The sequence below is a fragment of the Mustela nigripes genome, chromosome 10 (assembly GCF_022355385.1).
Source record: "Mustela nigripes isolate SB6536 chromosome 10, MUSNIG.SB6536, whole genome shotgun sequence".
Classification (NCBI taxonomy): domain Eukaryota; kingdom Metazoa; phylum Chordata; class Mammalia; order Carnivora; family Mustelidae; genus Mustela; species Mustela nigripes.
The window spans coordinates 23,315,388-23,330,440 of record NC_081566.1 but is presented as its reverse complement, the minus strand read 5'-3'; the positions used below and the strand labels follow the sequence as shown (position 1 = coordinate 23,330,440).

At 40.6% G+C, this 15,053-nt stretch overlaps 1 protein-coding gene across 6 annotated transcripts in view; it reads right to left on the bottom strand.

The window, feature by feature from the left end:
• The window catches only part of ABL2 (ABL proto-oncogene 2, non-receptor tyrosine kinase), a 117,343-nt gene that overhangs the window by 17,372 nt on the left and 84,918 nt on the right, over window positions 1-15,053 (bottom strand). For 4 of the 6 annotated variants that reach the window (XM_059412812.1, XM_059412811.1, XM_059412815.1 and 1 more), the window contains exons 2-6: window positions 11,249-11,311; window positions 9,866-10,036; window positions 4,827-5,122; window positions 1,493-1,765; window positions 302-386 (exon numbers count right to left, since the gene is read on the bottom strand). In XM_059412812.1, the coding sequence (XP_059268795.1) occupies window positions 302-386; window positions 1,493-1,765; window positions 4,827-5,122; window positions 9,866-10,036; window positions 11,249-11,311 (888 nt within the window). The remainder of the gene's footprint in view (window positions 1-301; window positions 387-1,492; window positions 1,766-4,826; window positions 5,123-9,865; window positions 10,037-11,248; window positions 11,312-15,053) is intronic. The other 2 variants (XM_059412813.1, XM_059412816.1) reach the window with 1 other exon arrangement.

Below are 15,053 nucleotides of genomic sequence, written 5' to 3'. Positions count from 1 at the left end.
AAATTAATTTATGTATGTATCTATGTGATCTCTACATTGAACTTGGGGCTCAAACTCATGGCCCCAAGATTAAGAATAAGATGCTCTACTGAATGAGCAAGCCAGGGACCCCGTTTCAGGGCAATTTTTAAACCGAGAGCCTGCTGATTAAAATTAAGTGTCATTAAAAATGACAACCACTTATTGAAGTAGATTTGTACTAGAGCTTCCACCATGGTGATACAAAAGCAGCATTTGGAAATAATGGGGTTGGGAGACAAGGACCTGTGAGGAAACCTATGGTTCAGGCAATCTTCCTCACCTAATAGTTGGACCAGATTAGGATGCTTGATTTCCTTCATCACTGCAGCTTCTTTCAGGAACTCTTCCACCTCCATGGTATCTTCCTGGAAAGAGGGAAAAGTAAGGAGGAAAAAAATAATAATAAATAAATAAATAAAACCCAGAACAGGGGACAAACCCCTATTTTAATCATTTGAGTCAACTTATAATCCTAAAACTACAGTTTTAAAAGGAGGTATCTTTTGAATATTCTAGCAGATTACTTACAGAAACTTTATCAGAACCTAATAATAGGCTCCAGAGACATCGGATTAAGAGAGTGTCTCTAAATTTATCCAATATTTGAAGTTGGAGTGAAAATTATCAGGGCAAGCATAATTCAGCCATCATATCCCATCACAACTGAGGCCTGGGAGACCTGGATGGATAACTCAGTTCTCTGACAGTTTACTTCCCTAGGTACCTCAGCCTTCCAAAGAGGAGACAGAAGAGTTAGCTGTTCATGCATTTGTCTTCCTGACAAGTTCCTTAAGGAGCAATACATGTGTGCAAAGCCATGTATACTGTCTCACACTCAAAATATGCTTAATAAATATCTGCTGACTGAAACTGATCACACTCAGGAAGCCGAAGAGCAGCCCTTACACGTGATTCGCCAGAGCTACGAGGCATATGGGAGATCTTCAGAGAATGGAATGAGTGACAACTTTGTAATTAGATACTGGGACGCTTAAAGAAGGCAGTGGCATCAGAAAGAAGATTCCTTGACTATTAGGAGAAGAAGTGATCTAATCTCAGAGAGATGGGGGAGCACGAGGCAGAGAGCTCAAGGAGAAAAGAGAGAACACACAATTCTTGAGCACTGCATGAACAATGTCATCCAGCAGGGGTCATTCTCAGGAAGCAAAACAGCTTGTTTGGCTTTTATAACTTCTTTAATCCGCTCTAACCTTCCACTAAGACCTACATCAACACCCTCCAGAGACCAACCTTCCCCACATGTGGGTTTCACTGCGTCGCAATGAACAATCTGTCCCCGCACTGTCAGCAAGGGCACTGAGGTTACTCATCAATTTGCTGATGTGCTTGGCACCAGTGGGTGGAAAGTGCTCCAAAGTTAAAGAGGGGCGCGCTCATATTTCCCAGTGATTCAGCACAAGAGGGAAAAAAAAAAAAAAAGGCCTGGAAACTGTAATTCTCAGCAACCCACCTTCAACGTCTTCACAGCAACCGTAAGGCTGTATTTCTTCCAGACGCCAACATAAACTTCTCCGTACTGACCACCCCCAAGCTTGTGCTTCATGGTAATATCCGTTCGTTCCATTTCCCATTTGTCATGGATGGGGGACACACCATAGACTGTGGGCTTATTACACTTGGGCGCTGGGTAATGTAACGTTGTCACCAGCCCATCAGCCACCGTGGAGTGATGGTGCACAAGCTCTGCCAGGGTGCTAAAGCGGCTCTCCGCAGTGACGTAAACCTGGTGAGAAAGGCAGGAGAAAAGCTAGCAACTTAAAGAGAGGTCTGAAAACCTTTTTCAAAGCCCATTATTTCACTGGTCTGAAGATATGAAGATAAGAGGCTCTTTTACGGAGGTAAGTGAACGAATTAAGCGATGAGGAGAAAGGAAAACACAACTTCAGTTTAACCCTCTTTACACCACTCTTCCCAGGCAGAGTGGGGGAACGAGATTTCCAAGCTATCTTTCTGGATCATCAAGATCACTGGTCTTCGAGGGGTGCCTGGGTGGCTCAGTGGGTTAAATAAAGCCTCTGCCTTCAGCTCAGGTCATGATCCCAGGGTCCTGGGATGGAGCCCTACATCGGGCTCTCTGCTCAGCAGGGAGCCTGCTGTCTCCTCTCTCTCTCTGGCTACTTGTAATCTCTGTCTGTCAAATAAATAAAGAAAATCTTTAAAAAAAAAAAAAAAAGATCACTGGTCTTCGAATATGTTGAAGCAACAAGACTGTGAAACCCAAATTCATAAGATAAAGGCAGAAATTCTGATATAAGTGGAAAGGGGAGACCTGGTCTCTGAAAGGTCATGAAGTCTTGCACAGAACATAATTTGAAAACCACTGGCTTCCTTTTTTTTGGGGGGGGGGGGGAAGGAGGAGAATATTTAAGGATCTTACAATTTTTACTTAATTAGGATGTGCTTTGAGTGGCTAGGCCATTAAAAAAAGAGCCACAATTTTATTTCAGGGTTGTTAGCAAAACAGTAGTTATTTTGTGGCAAGTAATTAAAGTATAAAAGATGAGCAGTCTTTGAACCGTATGTCTTGTGGGAGCTAACCTGTTTATTGTTTACCGAAAAAGAGATTGTGCTATATACAGATACATATTACATACAGAACTGATGATTTTTATACAGTGAACTCACCCACATAAACCTCTCCCACACCAAGAATTATAACACTACCAGCACCATCCCAGCTAAGCTATTCACTCCTTCAAAGGTAACCACTCTCCTGACTTCTCACAACTTACAATAGCTTTGCCTGCTTCTGAATTTACACAAATGGAATCATACCTCATGCACTGTTGTGCCTGCTTTCTTCCATTCCACTCTTCTTTATTGTGAAAGAATTCACATACCATAATGCCCACCATTTTTAAGTATACAATTCAGTGGGCTTCCCAAAGTTGTCCAACATCACCACTATGTAACTCCAGAACACTTCCATCAGCCTTCATTATGAAGAAATCCCATATCCTCAGCAGCCCTTGCCACTCCCCTCACACCCATCCCAACAATGACTAACTCCTTTCACTCAACTTTACATAGGTGTGAGACTCACCTACGACATGGGTCAACTAACTTTTCTGCAGAGAGCCAGAGAGTAAATATTTCAGGTTTGTGGCCATGGTGCCTCTGTGCTAACTACTCAAAGCGGGTATAAGAATGAGAAGGCAGGGGGCACCTGGGTGGCTCAGTGGGTTGATACCTCTGCCTTTGGCTCGGGTCATGGTCCCAGGGTCCTGGGATCGAGCCCCACGTCGGGCTCTCTGTTCAGGAGGGAGCCTGCTTCCCTTCCTCTCTCTCTGCCTGCCTCTCTGCCTACTTGTGATCTCTGTCTGTCAAATAAATAAATAAAATCTTTAAAAAAAAAAAAAAAAAAAGAATGAGAAGGCAGCCATAGACAATACATAAACAAGCGGATGTGGCTGTGTTCTAATAAAAATTTATTTACAAAAGCAGGAAACTAGGTGGGCCACAGATTTTCCTCAGAATGTACACAGCAGTATAACACTCATTTCTTGTTGCTGTATGAGATTCTATTTTATGAATATACCACAATTTATTAATTCATTCTGTTGTTAGACAATTAAGTGTTTCTAATCTGGGGCTATGACAAATAATGCAACTACAAACATCCTGGACATGTCTTCCGTACACACATGCACTCATTTCTGTTGGGTATGTAACCAGAAGTAGAGCTGCTAGGTCTCTCCTACATTATCACTTAATCTGATTCAATGTGGTTTCATCAGGGAACAGTTGTGTCTGTAGGATGATGCAAAAGAGAAAGAGAATAATTACTTCCTACTTTGTACCAGCTATTATGTTTTAAGGAAATCATTTCATTTAATCCTCATGACAATCCAATAAAGTGGGATGAGAAATTGAGGCTTATAGTAAGGTCACAAAGTTAACGAAGAGAAACGGTGGAGTTGTCCAGCAAACCAGGTCGCTTGCTCTTGGCAAAGTCTGTGTGCTTTCCCCTACTATGCAGATCACACACAAGGAAAGAACAAATGATTCAATGTAAATTTACTGTTCCACAGAATGGACATAAATCTGTGCTTCACAGTTCAGAAAGTAAAACAGCTCCATTCTTACACTACCATTCTACAATGGTTGGTCTTTCTAACAGGTACATTGCTAAATATCCAAATTATCTATCTATACTACCCATCAATCCCAGTCTCAGAAGCCCAAATTCTTACTCTGCAAACTTTCTGGGAGAGATTATTATAAGTTTCAAAGATCCAAGGCTTATTAATTTGCCAATTCTGGGGCATGTGGGTGGCTCAGTGGGTTAAAGCTTCTGCCTTCGGCTCAAGTCATGATCTCAGGGTCCTGGGATCAAACCCCGCATAGGGCTCTCTGCTCAGCAGGGAGCCTGCTTCCCCTCTCTCTCTCTCTGCCTGCCTCTCTGCCTACTTGTGATCGCTGTCAAATAAATAAAATATTTTAAAAAAATAAAAAGGGTTAATTTGTCAATTCTGTACAACGTACTAGATGCACGTGTGTGTATGTATCTGTATATGATGATTAGAACCACTAACTTATATAGCAGTTCCCTTCACTCACCTTCAATTCTATTTCATCATTAAACTATTAATGTAGTACTGTTTTTAAATCCCATTACCATATTCTTTTGAAAAAAGTAAGGTTCCACATGCCAAATAACCCAAATTCACATCAGTGATTATTTCGTTTTATGTCTGACATAAAAACTATATTCTTTAGTCATTCTGAGTATTTTTTCTAAAAAACAACAGTCCACACCTAGAGGCAGAGCTGGCCCATCTTACCTTGCCATCTGTGGTCGTATTGATCCTGTAGTGATATACACGCCCCTCGTACCTGAGCGAGATGGACAGCTGCCCGGGGCTGCTCTCACTTTCTCGCACCAGGAAACTGCCATTGATTAGACTGCTGAGTAGATACTCTGCTGCACTGCGTGACACGGGTCCATGGTACCAGGAATGTTTCTCTAAGCTGTTCACTGGGGTGATGTAGTTGCTTGGCACCCAACCTTGTCCATTCTTGGAGCGAACTTCACTCCACTCACCATTCTGGTTATAACCAAGGACTCGAAGCTTTTCACCTAGCCATGAAGTCATCAGAGAAGAAAAGAGAAGGTGTTAGGACTTTATCTCAAGCAGTAGCAGTCTACTGTCAAACTCAGAGAAAAATCAATCAGTAACTCCTATGCCAACTTTTTTTTAAAAATTAATGAAAACAAACTTGGCTGTTCATCATATCCTGATCAACCTCTTTAGAGTGTAGCTTAAACAGAAGCAGCATAGTTAGAAATAGCCTGCTGGCATTGACTAATGGCTTTTACACCAACTAAAAATATGTCTTCATGCAACCCCATGTGTGGTATAGTACAGAGGCATACAAGGATAGAAAGGTTATGGACCTATAAATACAGAGTAGACACTGATGGTTGCCAGAGGGGAGAGGGAGGGGCAATGGGCAAAATGGGTTAAGAGGAGTAGAAGATACAGGCTTAAAGCCCTTTAGAGAATGAATAAATCACCAGGATAAAAGGTACAGCTGCATAGAGAATATAGCTGATAGTATTATACAGCACTGTGTGATAATAGATGGTAGCTACACTTGTGGTGCGCACAGCATAATGTTTAGAATAAATTACTATGTTGTATACCTGAAAGTAATGTAATATTATATGTCAACTGTACTTCAGTTAAAAAAGGAAAAAAAAAGACAGAAAGAAATGGAAAATGGAAAATGGCACAGCCTCACCCCTCAAAAATAATTCATTTTTTTTTCTCACATAACAGTCTGTCAAGGAATATATCTTATACATGGTTCAATGTTAGTAATAATCAAGGCTTTGGTATGAGAATCATGAAATACAAAGTTACTTCTAAATTTTGTTGCTTCCAGTTGGCACCGAGGCAACAAAACCATTTATGTAAAAAAACAAATAAGAAAACAAGACAAAACAGAAGCAGACCAAAGGGCTTTGGGCAATGCTTTCAGAACAAAAACTGCTGGGGGTGCTGGGCAGGTAGAACTCTCAAAGCACATTCCAGGACTCAAGTTTTAACAGTTATAGTTTCCCAACTTCCCTCCCATTTCCCAAGAATATGAGTCAGTCCTATTCATTCCTCCAAAATTAGTGTGTGGGAAGGGAAGCTGACACTGAAGCTGGAACCTAAGACAAGTTACTCAGAATGTCTTTGCTTGCTATCAACGTCAATGCCCTTGATTTCTGTTCAAGTTGTGAACTTTAAACTCACTAATATACATTTTGCCCCTGAATGTGCAACTCAGACAAAACAGGAAAGGTGATAGGTATCATTAGTAATAACTAATAACCTAAACCTTTTTTGCAGGGGGGTGGGGGGAGACTGTGGAAAAGGCCCTGGGCCCCTATCTCTGAGAGATGCACATCTTCCTACAGAGTTCACACCTACTTCTCAGTGTCGGCAGAAGAAAACCAAACCAATTAAAATCATATGGCCCACTAGCTGTCAGACATAGGCCACTGAGGAAAAGCTCAAAATCATTATTCTGGCAGTCATCAAATTTTTCCAGCAACCCACAGAAATGTTTACCATAGGATAACTTTATCACTCTCTCACCATTGACACCTGGACGTGAGACATTTAATGACAAAAACCTAGGAGTATGTACTCATACGATACACATATGTATAGAGGGACAGATAGGACTGTGTGTCCTGTGGCTGTGGAAATGCACCAGTATGCAGAGAAATACTCCCCAGCCATATCTGTAGGAAAACAAAAAACTCAATGCTACTAGAAAAGCTAAATAAAACTCGTTCCTGTGTAGCTTTCCTGTTGTACCACAAAAACCAGAAAATGTAAACATCAAGTATACCGTTGTTTCTGGTAACAGCAAGTCATCATAAGTAGGATACAGTAAAAAAAAATCCTAGGTGTTTGTTTTCCTCTCTTTTGGAAGTTAGGAGAATATCCTACTCTGGAAGTTTTGAGTACCATGGAAATTGATGAGTCTGACTAAGGGGGATGTACACATCAGCTCTACTGACAGGAATGTTGGGAGAACTCTTATTTTTTAATTCAAGCAAAAAAAAATCTTCAAAAAAGGAAGTAAAGTAGGAATCATTATTTTTCAAATATACTTTCTTGTCCTTTAAAATAGTAAGATAGCTTTAGCATGACATCACTTTATATCAATATGAACCTGACAGAAAAATCTGACATTTCAGGTTTGTTTGTTTTTTTTTTAAGATTTTATTTATTTGACAGAGAGAGATCACAAGTAGGCATAGAGAGGTAGGCAGAGAGAGAGGAAGGGAAGCAGGCTCCCTGCCGAGCAAAGAGCCTGCTGTAGGGCTCGATCCCAGGACCCCAGAATCATGACCTGAGCTGAAGGCAGAGGCTTAACCGACTGAGCCACCCAGGCACCCCCATTTCAGGGGTTTTGAGACAAATCACTGTTCGCCATGAGAGAACAAGAATCCCAGCCCTTGAGCTGCACACCAGCAGCTGCCATAACTGGTAACTGAGGCAGCAACACAGTCTTGACTGGTATTTCCTTGGTGACAGAGCTATCTTGGAAAACAGTGACATGAAAAGTGTATCTAGGAAAGAATGTTCTGAGTCACTGCTTCACAAACTTCTCTCCTGAAGTATCAATAAAGGTAAAAGAGTGTGTTGTAGCCCAAAGAGACTACGCACAGTATAAAATTCTTTGAAATCCTTTGTTTTATCCTAAAACTTTGTGTAAAATTTTCCCCTGATACATAAACCTCACACACATACAAATACTATCACCATCCCGTCCCCCAAAACTACCCAAAGTTTTCAAGTAACTTGCAACTAGGAGATCACATATGTTTACTTTTCCTTCACCTCCGACACCTCCTGGCACAAGTATGTATGTATGTGCCTCCCACCCACTCTGGAACACATCTATACCACAGTTTGAGTTACAGGTTTCTGCTCTGGACTTAAAAAATAGAAGCACATAAAAATTTTATAAAAGGGTAACAATCCCTGAATGGAGGCCTATCTTAATCTGGTATATTCACTCCCATTTATTACCTCATTCTGAACCTTATAAATAAAAGGCATATGTCTGACAAATTATCACCTAAAGCACAATTTCATTTAAGTCAAAAATTATCCTGAGGGGCGCCTGGGTGGCTCAGTCCTTAAGTGTCTGCCTTCAGTTCAGGTCATGATCCCAGAGTCCTGGGATCATGTTCCATATTGGGCTTCTTGCTCAGCAGGGAACCTGCTTCTGCCTCTGCCTGCCACTCCCCCTGCTTGTGCTCCCTCTCTCTCTGCCAAATAAATAAACAAAATATTTAATAAAAAAAAAAAATTATCCTTGGGACGCCTGGGTGGCTCAGTTGGCTAAGCATCTGCCTTTGTTCGGCTGGGGTCATGATCCCAAAGTCTTGGGATCAAGCCCCGTATGGGGGGGAGGGGGGGGGGCGGTCCTTGCTCAGCAGGGAGCCTGCTTCTCCCTCTGCCTATCGTTCCTCCTGCTTGTGATCTCTCTCTCTCTCACTGACAAATAAATAAATAAAATCTTTTTAAAAAGTTATCCTGAAATATGTTCTTTCCAGGAGGAGGCTTTCATAGGTTCAAAAGAACAAACTTGGGCAGATTAGCATTCCAATCCAAGGACACAATGAGAATGGTCCATGCCTCTTTCTTTCTTTCATTCCTTTTTTTTTTAAGTTTTTAAGTTTTTATTTATTTATTTTTTAAAGATTTTACTTATTTATTCGACAGACAGAGATCACAAGTAGGCAGAGAGGCAGGCAGAGAAAGAGGAAGGGAAGCAGGCTCCCTGCTGAGCAGAGAGCCCGATGCGGGGCTCGATGCGGGGCTCGATCCCAGGACCCTGGGATTATGACCTGAGCCGAAGGCAGAGGCCTTAACCCACTGAGCCACCCAGGCGCCCCTCCTTTTTTTTTTTTTTTAAGTAATTTCTACACCCAATGAGGAGTTCAAACTCATGACCCCAAGATCAAGAGTCACACATTCTACCAACTGAGCCAGCCAGACGCTCTTTCTCATAGAAGTTCCACATTCTCTATCGTTGTTCAGAAACACTAATATTGAATGATTTTACTTGGTCATATTCTTAATCCTCCCTTTTATAAGAATTTTCTACCAAAATAAACTACTGCTCTCTTGAGAGTATTACTACAACAGAAACCTTTCCTATGATCCCTTTCAGTAAGGCACTTAAACAGAGATGAGAGATGGTCTCCGCCAGTGCTACTTGAAGCAGGTCCACAATGTGACAGGACACTTGCACTAGCATATGGAATCACTAGACTACTTTCTTCTTGTTGCAAGTCCTACTCCCCCCAAAAAAAGAAAATGTCTCTAAACAAAATAAGTAGTATACCTAGTGATTAGTTCATTTACATATTGGGAACAAGTTCTATATCTTAACAATGAGGACTGGTAACGAAAGGTTCTCAGACAGGCAGTCAGCCCAGGGACAGCACTCCAAGTAGCAGCGGCTCTGGCAGAACGACTCATGTTAGCCATGGTTTCATTAGAAGGGATGTACAGTGAACCTTACCGCCATATAAGATGAATGCTGGCCTATTACAGAGAGAATTGAATCCTGAGAGTGAGAAAAGTTTAGTATAGACCGTGTGGTGCTTTTTCTAAAGTTCTTTATCTCCTCTTACCCTTAACAGGACAGATAAAGGAGACACAGGTTTTTTAAAAAACAAACCAAACCAAGACAATGAACCCTAAAGTATTGGGGCCCAAATCACCTAATTTTGGTCAGAGGCAGAATCTAGAACAGACCCCTTTATTTCTTAACCACATGAAAACTGGAAAGTGAAGCTCACCTTTAGTGATGCTGAGTGTGTTATCACCACTGGCTACGAAATCGTAAAGTGCAACAAAGAGATTAGGGTCGCTCTCAGTGGCTCCAAGTAAGTTCTCCTTGGAGCTCCACCGGATGGCTTCATTCAGTGCCTGGGGTTCAACATCACAACTATAGGGGCGGTGCAAGGCTTCTGAAAGACAAACAGAGAAAGGAATTCACAGTAAGTTCAACGGTTAAATTAAGTTCATTTAATTCAGTACATACACAGTATTTTAGCTGCTGGCATGTGTATACTGATGGCTCCAGGCCGGAAAAGAACTGTATAATATGGAGCCATGAAGAATGAGCAAATGGCACCGTCTCCTAAACATGAGAGAAGTCTACTTGTTGAAAACGCAACAAGACAGAGAAGAGATCACAAAGGAGCATTCAGCTGTGATTCATATGCACTCAAACCAGAATCAGAAATAAACAGAAAAAGCAGGGTTTCTCAAAATGGAGGGGGGGAGAACCCCACACTCAAAAACATGGCAATTCATTTTATAAAACATATAGGCTACTTTGTGGTGGTGGTGATTTTAAATTGTTTTTAAAAATCCTCCCAAACTACCCTTCTTCACTGACTCTCTCCACACAAAACAAGTTGTGGAAAAGGTAACAGAAACTTTAAGAAATATGTACATATTTCATAAATCCGGATCCTCTGTGTACATACAGAAAAATTATAGAAACAGTGCTTCCAGAAAAAACCAAAAATACTAAAATTATCTGTTAAACAACAGAAAAATGTTTTGGCTTAATACAAATATTCTTGGCACTACAAAATACCTTTGCATTACTATGCACAGTGTATAATATAACAGCTTCCAACTGTTGTTTTTAAAAAGTTTTTACCTTATTTTCTTTTCCTAGGTGGTACATTTTTTAAAATATTTTGAGAACTTAATTGACAGCTCTAGAAAATATCACCAGCAATAGCCATTTGAGTATCTACAATGTGTAATGTTGAAGCCTTCTAAGACCTAATTCTTTTTTTACCTCGAGGCTTTATGGGTTCCTAAATTTAGTCACACTACACAAACAGGTGATCCCTATAAAGATCACCTGCTTTTTGCAGTTCAGGTCATTTACACAAAAAATACACCATGCCTTCAGCAATGATCTTCTTGATCACAGGAACTGTTTATAGTGGCTCTCTGCCACTCTCCAACTACCCACTGTGATGTAACACTTTACTATCATCTCTCTCTCTCCTCCCTGCACTCATTTTTAATTTAAAATTGACTTTACTACACCTGAAGAAGAAAAACCTTGAATCTGTGGTTTCACTTCTTTTCAAACCCACACCCTCCTCTCCATCTCTACTGCCAACACCGCAGATCAGACCCCCACCATCTCTCACCTGGACTACTGCCTCCAGTCTTGTCTCCCTCAAAGCCATCCTCCACACAGCTGGCAAAGTGATCTATTTAAAACAAAAATTTGACCAGGTCACTCTTTTTAAAATTCTTGAATAGTTCACCATCAAGCTAAAATCTCTTTAATTGCCTTCAAGGTCTTTTATGGTCAGGTCTCTACCTGCTTCTCCAGGTTACCTTCCCCCCTCCAAATTTCAAATTCTAAACTTTAACACACACCATGATGCTTCCTGCTTTTTTGTGCCTTTGCTCACGTAGTCCTGGCTACATGGAATGGGATCTCAACCCACCCGTCTTTTGACTGGCTCACATCTCCTCATTTTGTAACACTCAGATGTATTTTAATCTTAAAACAGAATTAACTTGTTTTAAAAATGGCTTCATAACAGTCTACAGACATTCCTGCGGTAGGATGGATCATAATTTTCCTAATCGGTTTAGAGGTCACTTCATCACATTCCTTCCTCTCCTTAAACAGAATGTATCTTTACAGTTTCAGAGCTAATTAAATTTTGTTTCACATTAAGAATATTATGACTGGGGCGCCTGGGTGGCTCAGTCGTTAAGCGCCTGCCTTTGGCTCAGGTCATGATCCCAGGGAACTGGGATCAAACCCTACATCAGGCTCCCTGCTCAGCGGAAAGCCTGCTTCTTCTCCCTCTCCCATTCCCCGTGCTTTTTCCCTGTCTTTGCCAAATAAACAAAATCTTTAAAAAAAAAATTATTAAAACAAATCTGAAGGTATGCCCAGATGCCCTGAAAAGCTAATGTGAATCAGATGCTCCTTGTTTAAATGCAGTTACAAGGAATGGAAACAGCTGTATTATGTATTAAGGTAACCAATTAGGCTTACCAAACAAAACACCATATTCTATGAAACAACCTCCAAACAAGTCACATGTACTGTTTTTCCTTATGCTTGAGAAAATATCCACTCTAGTAGCAAAATTTCCATGAGACTACAAAATGCCAATCTTTTATTAAAATGAAAAAAAAGACTGCCAAAAAGTATAGAGAATATTTGTAATATATATTAGATTCTATACTGAGTATCACATGATCCTCATTAATAAATGTTTCTTGTCAATGATGGTGTTTAACATTATAATGTTTTGTGATTATTACCCTGTTTAATGATTATCAAACAGTTCAAGAACATTTTCCTCTTTTGCAACAGAAGTCCCCCTTGTTTAAGGCTATACAAGGAACAAAAATCAAGGGTAATAAGAACTTCTCTACTATCATTGACAAAGTTAGAAACAATAATTAAGCAGATACTGAAGCCAACTCTTAAATCCTAGCAGACCAAAACCAGCAACGTCATACAATTATACCTTGTGAAACCCAATATATGAAAACTTTAAGGTTTACAAATCTAATAATTTTAGAGAACATCTACTATATGTCATCAATCTGAGTTTCCAAATATAAAAATTATAAATCACTAATAACACTATTTAGACTTAGAAAAAAACACTCTCTGTTCTGTCCCCAAATCTGCTTCTCTCCCACAATTCCCTATATCTCACTTAACAGCAATTTCCTCTTCTCAGCTGCTCAGGCCAAAAACCGTGAAGTTTAAATACAAACTTCTTGCTATAAGGGATGTCTGGATGGCCAGTTGGTTAAGCATCTGCCTTTGGCTGGGGTCATGGTCCCAAGGTCCTGGAATCGAGTCCCACACTGGGTTTCTTGCTCACAGGGAGCCTGTTTCTCCCTCTGTCTGCCTCTCTCTCTCTCTCTGAAAAATAAAATCTTAAAAAAAAAAAAAAAAAAAAAAAACTAATGGTGGCACCTGGGTGGCTCAGTGGGTTAAGCCTCTGCCTTCGGCTCAGTTCATGATCTAAGGGTCCTGGGATCGAGCCCTGCATCGGGCTCTCTGCTCAGCAGGGAGCCTGCTTCCCCCTCTCTCTGCCAGCCTTTCTGCCTACTTGTGATGTCTCTCTGTGTCAAATAAATAAAATTTAAAAAATTTTAAAACCTAATGATATATTTTATGTTAGCTAATTGAACATAATAAAATAATTTCTTAAGAAAAATAAATATACAATTTATTTTTTAAAAGCTAGCTATAAGATGAGTAAGTTCTGGGCATCTAACATATACCACAGTGATTATAGTTAATAATACTGTATTATCTACTTGGAAATTGGCAGAGTAGATATTAAATGTTCTTACCACAAAAAAAAGAAGTAATTATGTGATGTGATACAGGTATTAGCTAATGCTGCAGTGGTAATCATTATGAAATACCTAAGTATCAAATCAACACACTGTACACCTTAAACTTATGCAAAATGTCCATTATATCAATATAGCTGGGGGTGGGGACCAAAAGTAAAATCCTTAGAATCACTCAGGACTTTTTTTTTTTTTTTTAAGATTTTATTTATTTATCTGACAGAGATCACAAGTAGGCAGAGCGGCCGAAAGAGGGAAAGGGAGAAGCAGGCTCTCCACTGAGCAGAGTTTGACATAGGGCTCAATCCCAGGATCCTGGGATCATGACCTGAGCTGAAAGCAGCCACTTAACTGACTGAGCTACGCAGGTGCCCCTCAGGACTCCTTTTCTGCACTCACATACTACATCTAATCCGTAAGGAAACCTTATTGGCATTGCTTTCAAAAACATACCCAGGATCTATTCATTTCTCACGCCCTTCACCACTATTACCCTGTTACCACCATCATCTCTCTCCTGGGTTTCACCACACTCTTGATTTCCACACTTCTAGCCCTTGTTCTCTGTCTATTCTCAACACACCAGCCAATTTATAAAGCTTAAGTCAGATCATGTTACTCCTCTGCTCAAACTCTTTGATGGTTCCCTACCAGAGAGTAAAAAGCCGAAGGCTTGCGAGAGCCTGCAAGGCTCTTCACAACTTGTCTTGCCCATATTTGTCTATACTCCTCCGCGGGTTTACCTCATTCTGGATACTGGCCTCCCTGCCATTACCTGAACAAGGGAGGCACGCTCCTGCCTCAAGACGTTTGTACTGGCTATTTCTTCTAAAACATTCCTTCCCCAAGACATTCACATGACACTTCACTCAAGTGTGTCCCTCCTGGTATAGCATTCTCTGACTACCCTATTTTAAAATGTGGCTATTCCTGACAACACTCCCACCTCCCCCCACGTCTCCTTCCCTATTTCTCTCCATAGCTCTTACTACCGCAAAGAATATAATTTACTTATTATATTCATGTATATTACCTAACTCCCCCCAACTAGAATATCGATTTTATGAAGACAAGGATTTTTGCCTGCTTTGTTCACTGATAAATTCCAAGCACCCAGAATAGTGCATGTATGTAAGAGTCTCTCAAAAAACATTTGTTGAATAATGAATCATGTGTAGTGTTATATTCACATGCTATGGTGCTATGAGAGAACAGGATAGAAAACAAAACTCTGGATCACAAAAGGTTTCAAAGAAGAGAAAGCATTTAAATTAGATGAGCAGGATCTGTGCACTGATGAGATAGCTGGCAGGCTGTCAACGCGTAAGGACATGTCTACAACATGTAACTCATCTGTACTGGAGACAAGCTCCATCAGCTCAAAGAAGGTTTGTTAAAGGCAAGTTCAGCTTAAAAACCACATTACTTGAAAAAAGGCAGGGGCACCTGGGTGGCTCAGTAGGTTAAACCTTTGGCTTGGGTCATGGTCTCAGGGTCCTAGGATCGAGCCCCACGTTGGGCTTTCTGCTCAGCAGGGAGCCTGCTTCCCCCACTCTCTCTCTACCTGCCTCTCTGCCTACTTGTGATTTCTCTCTGTGTCAAATAAGT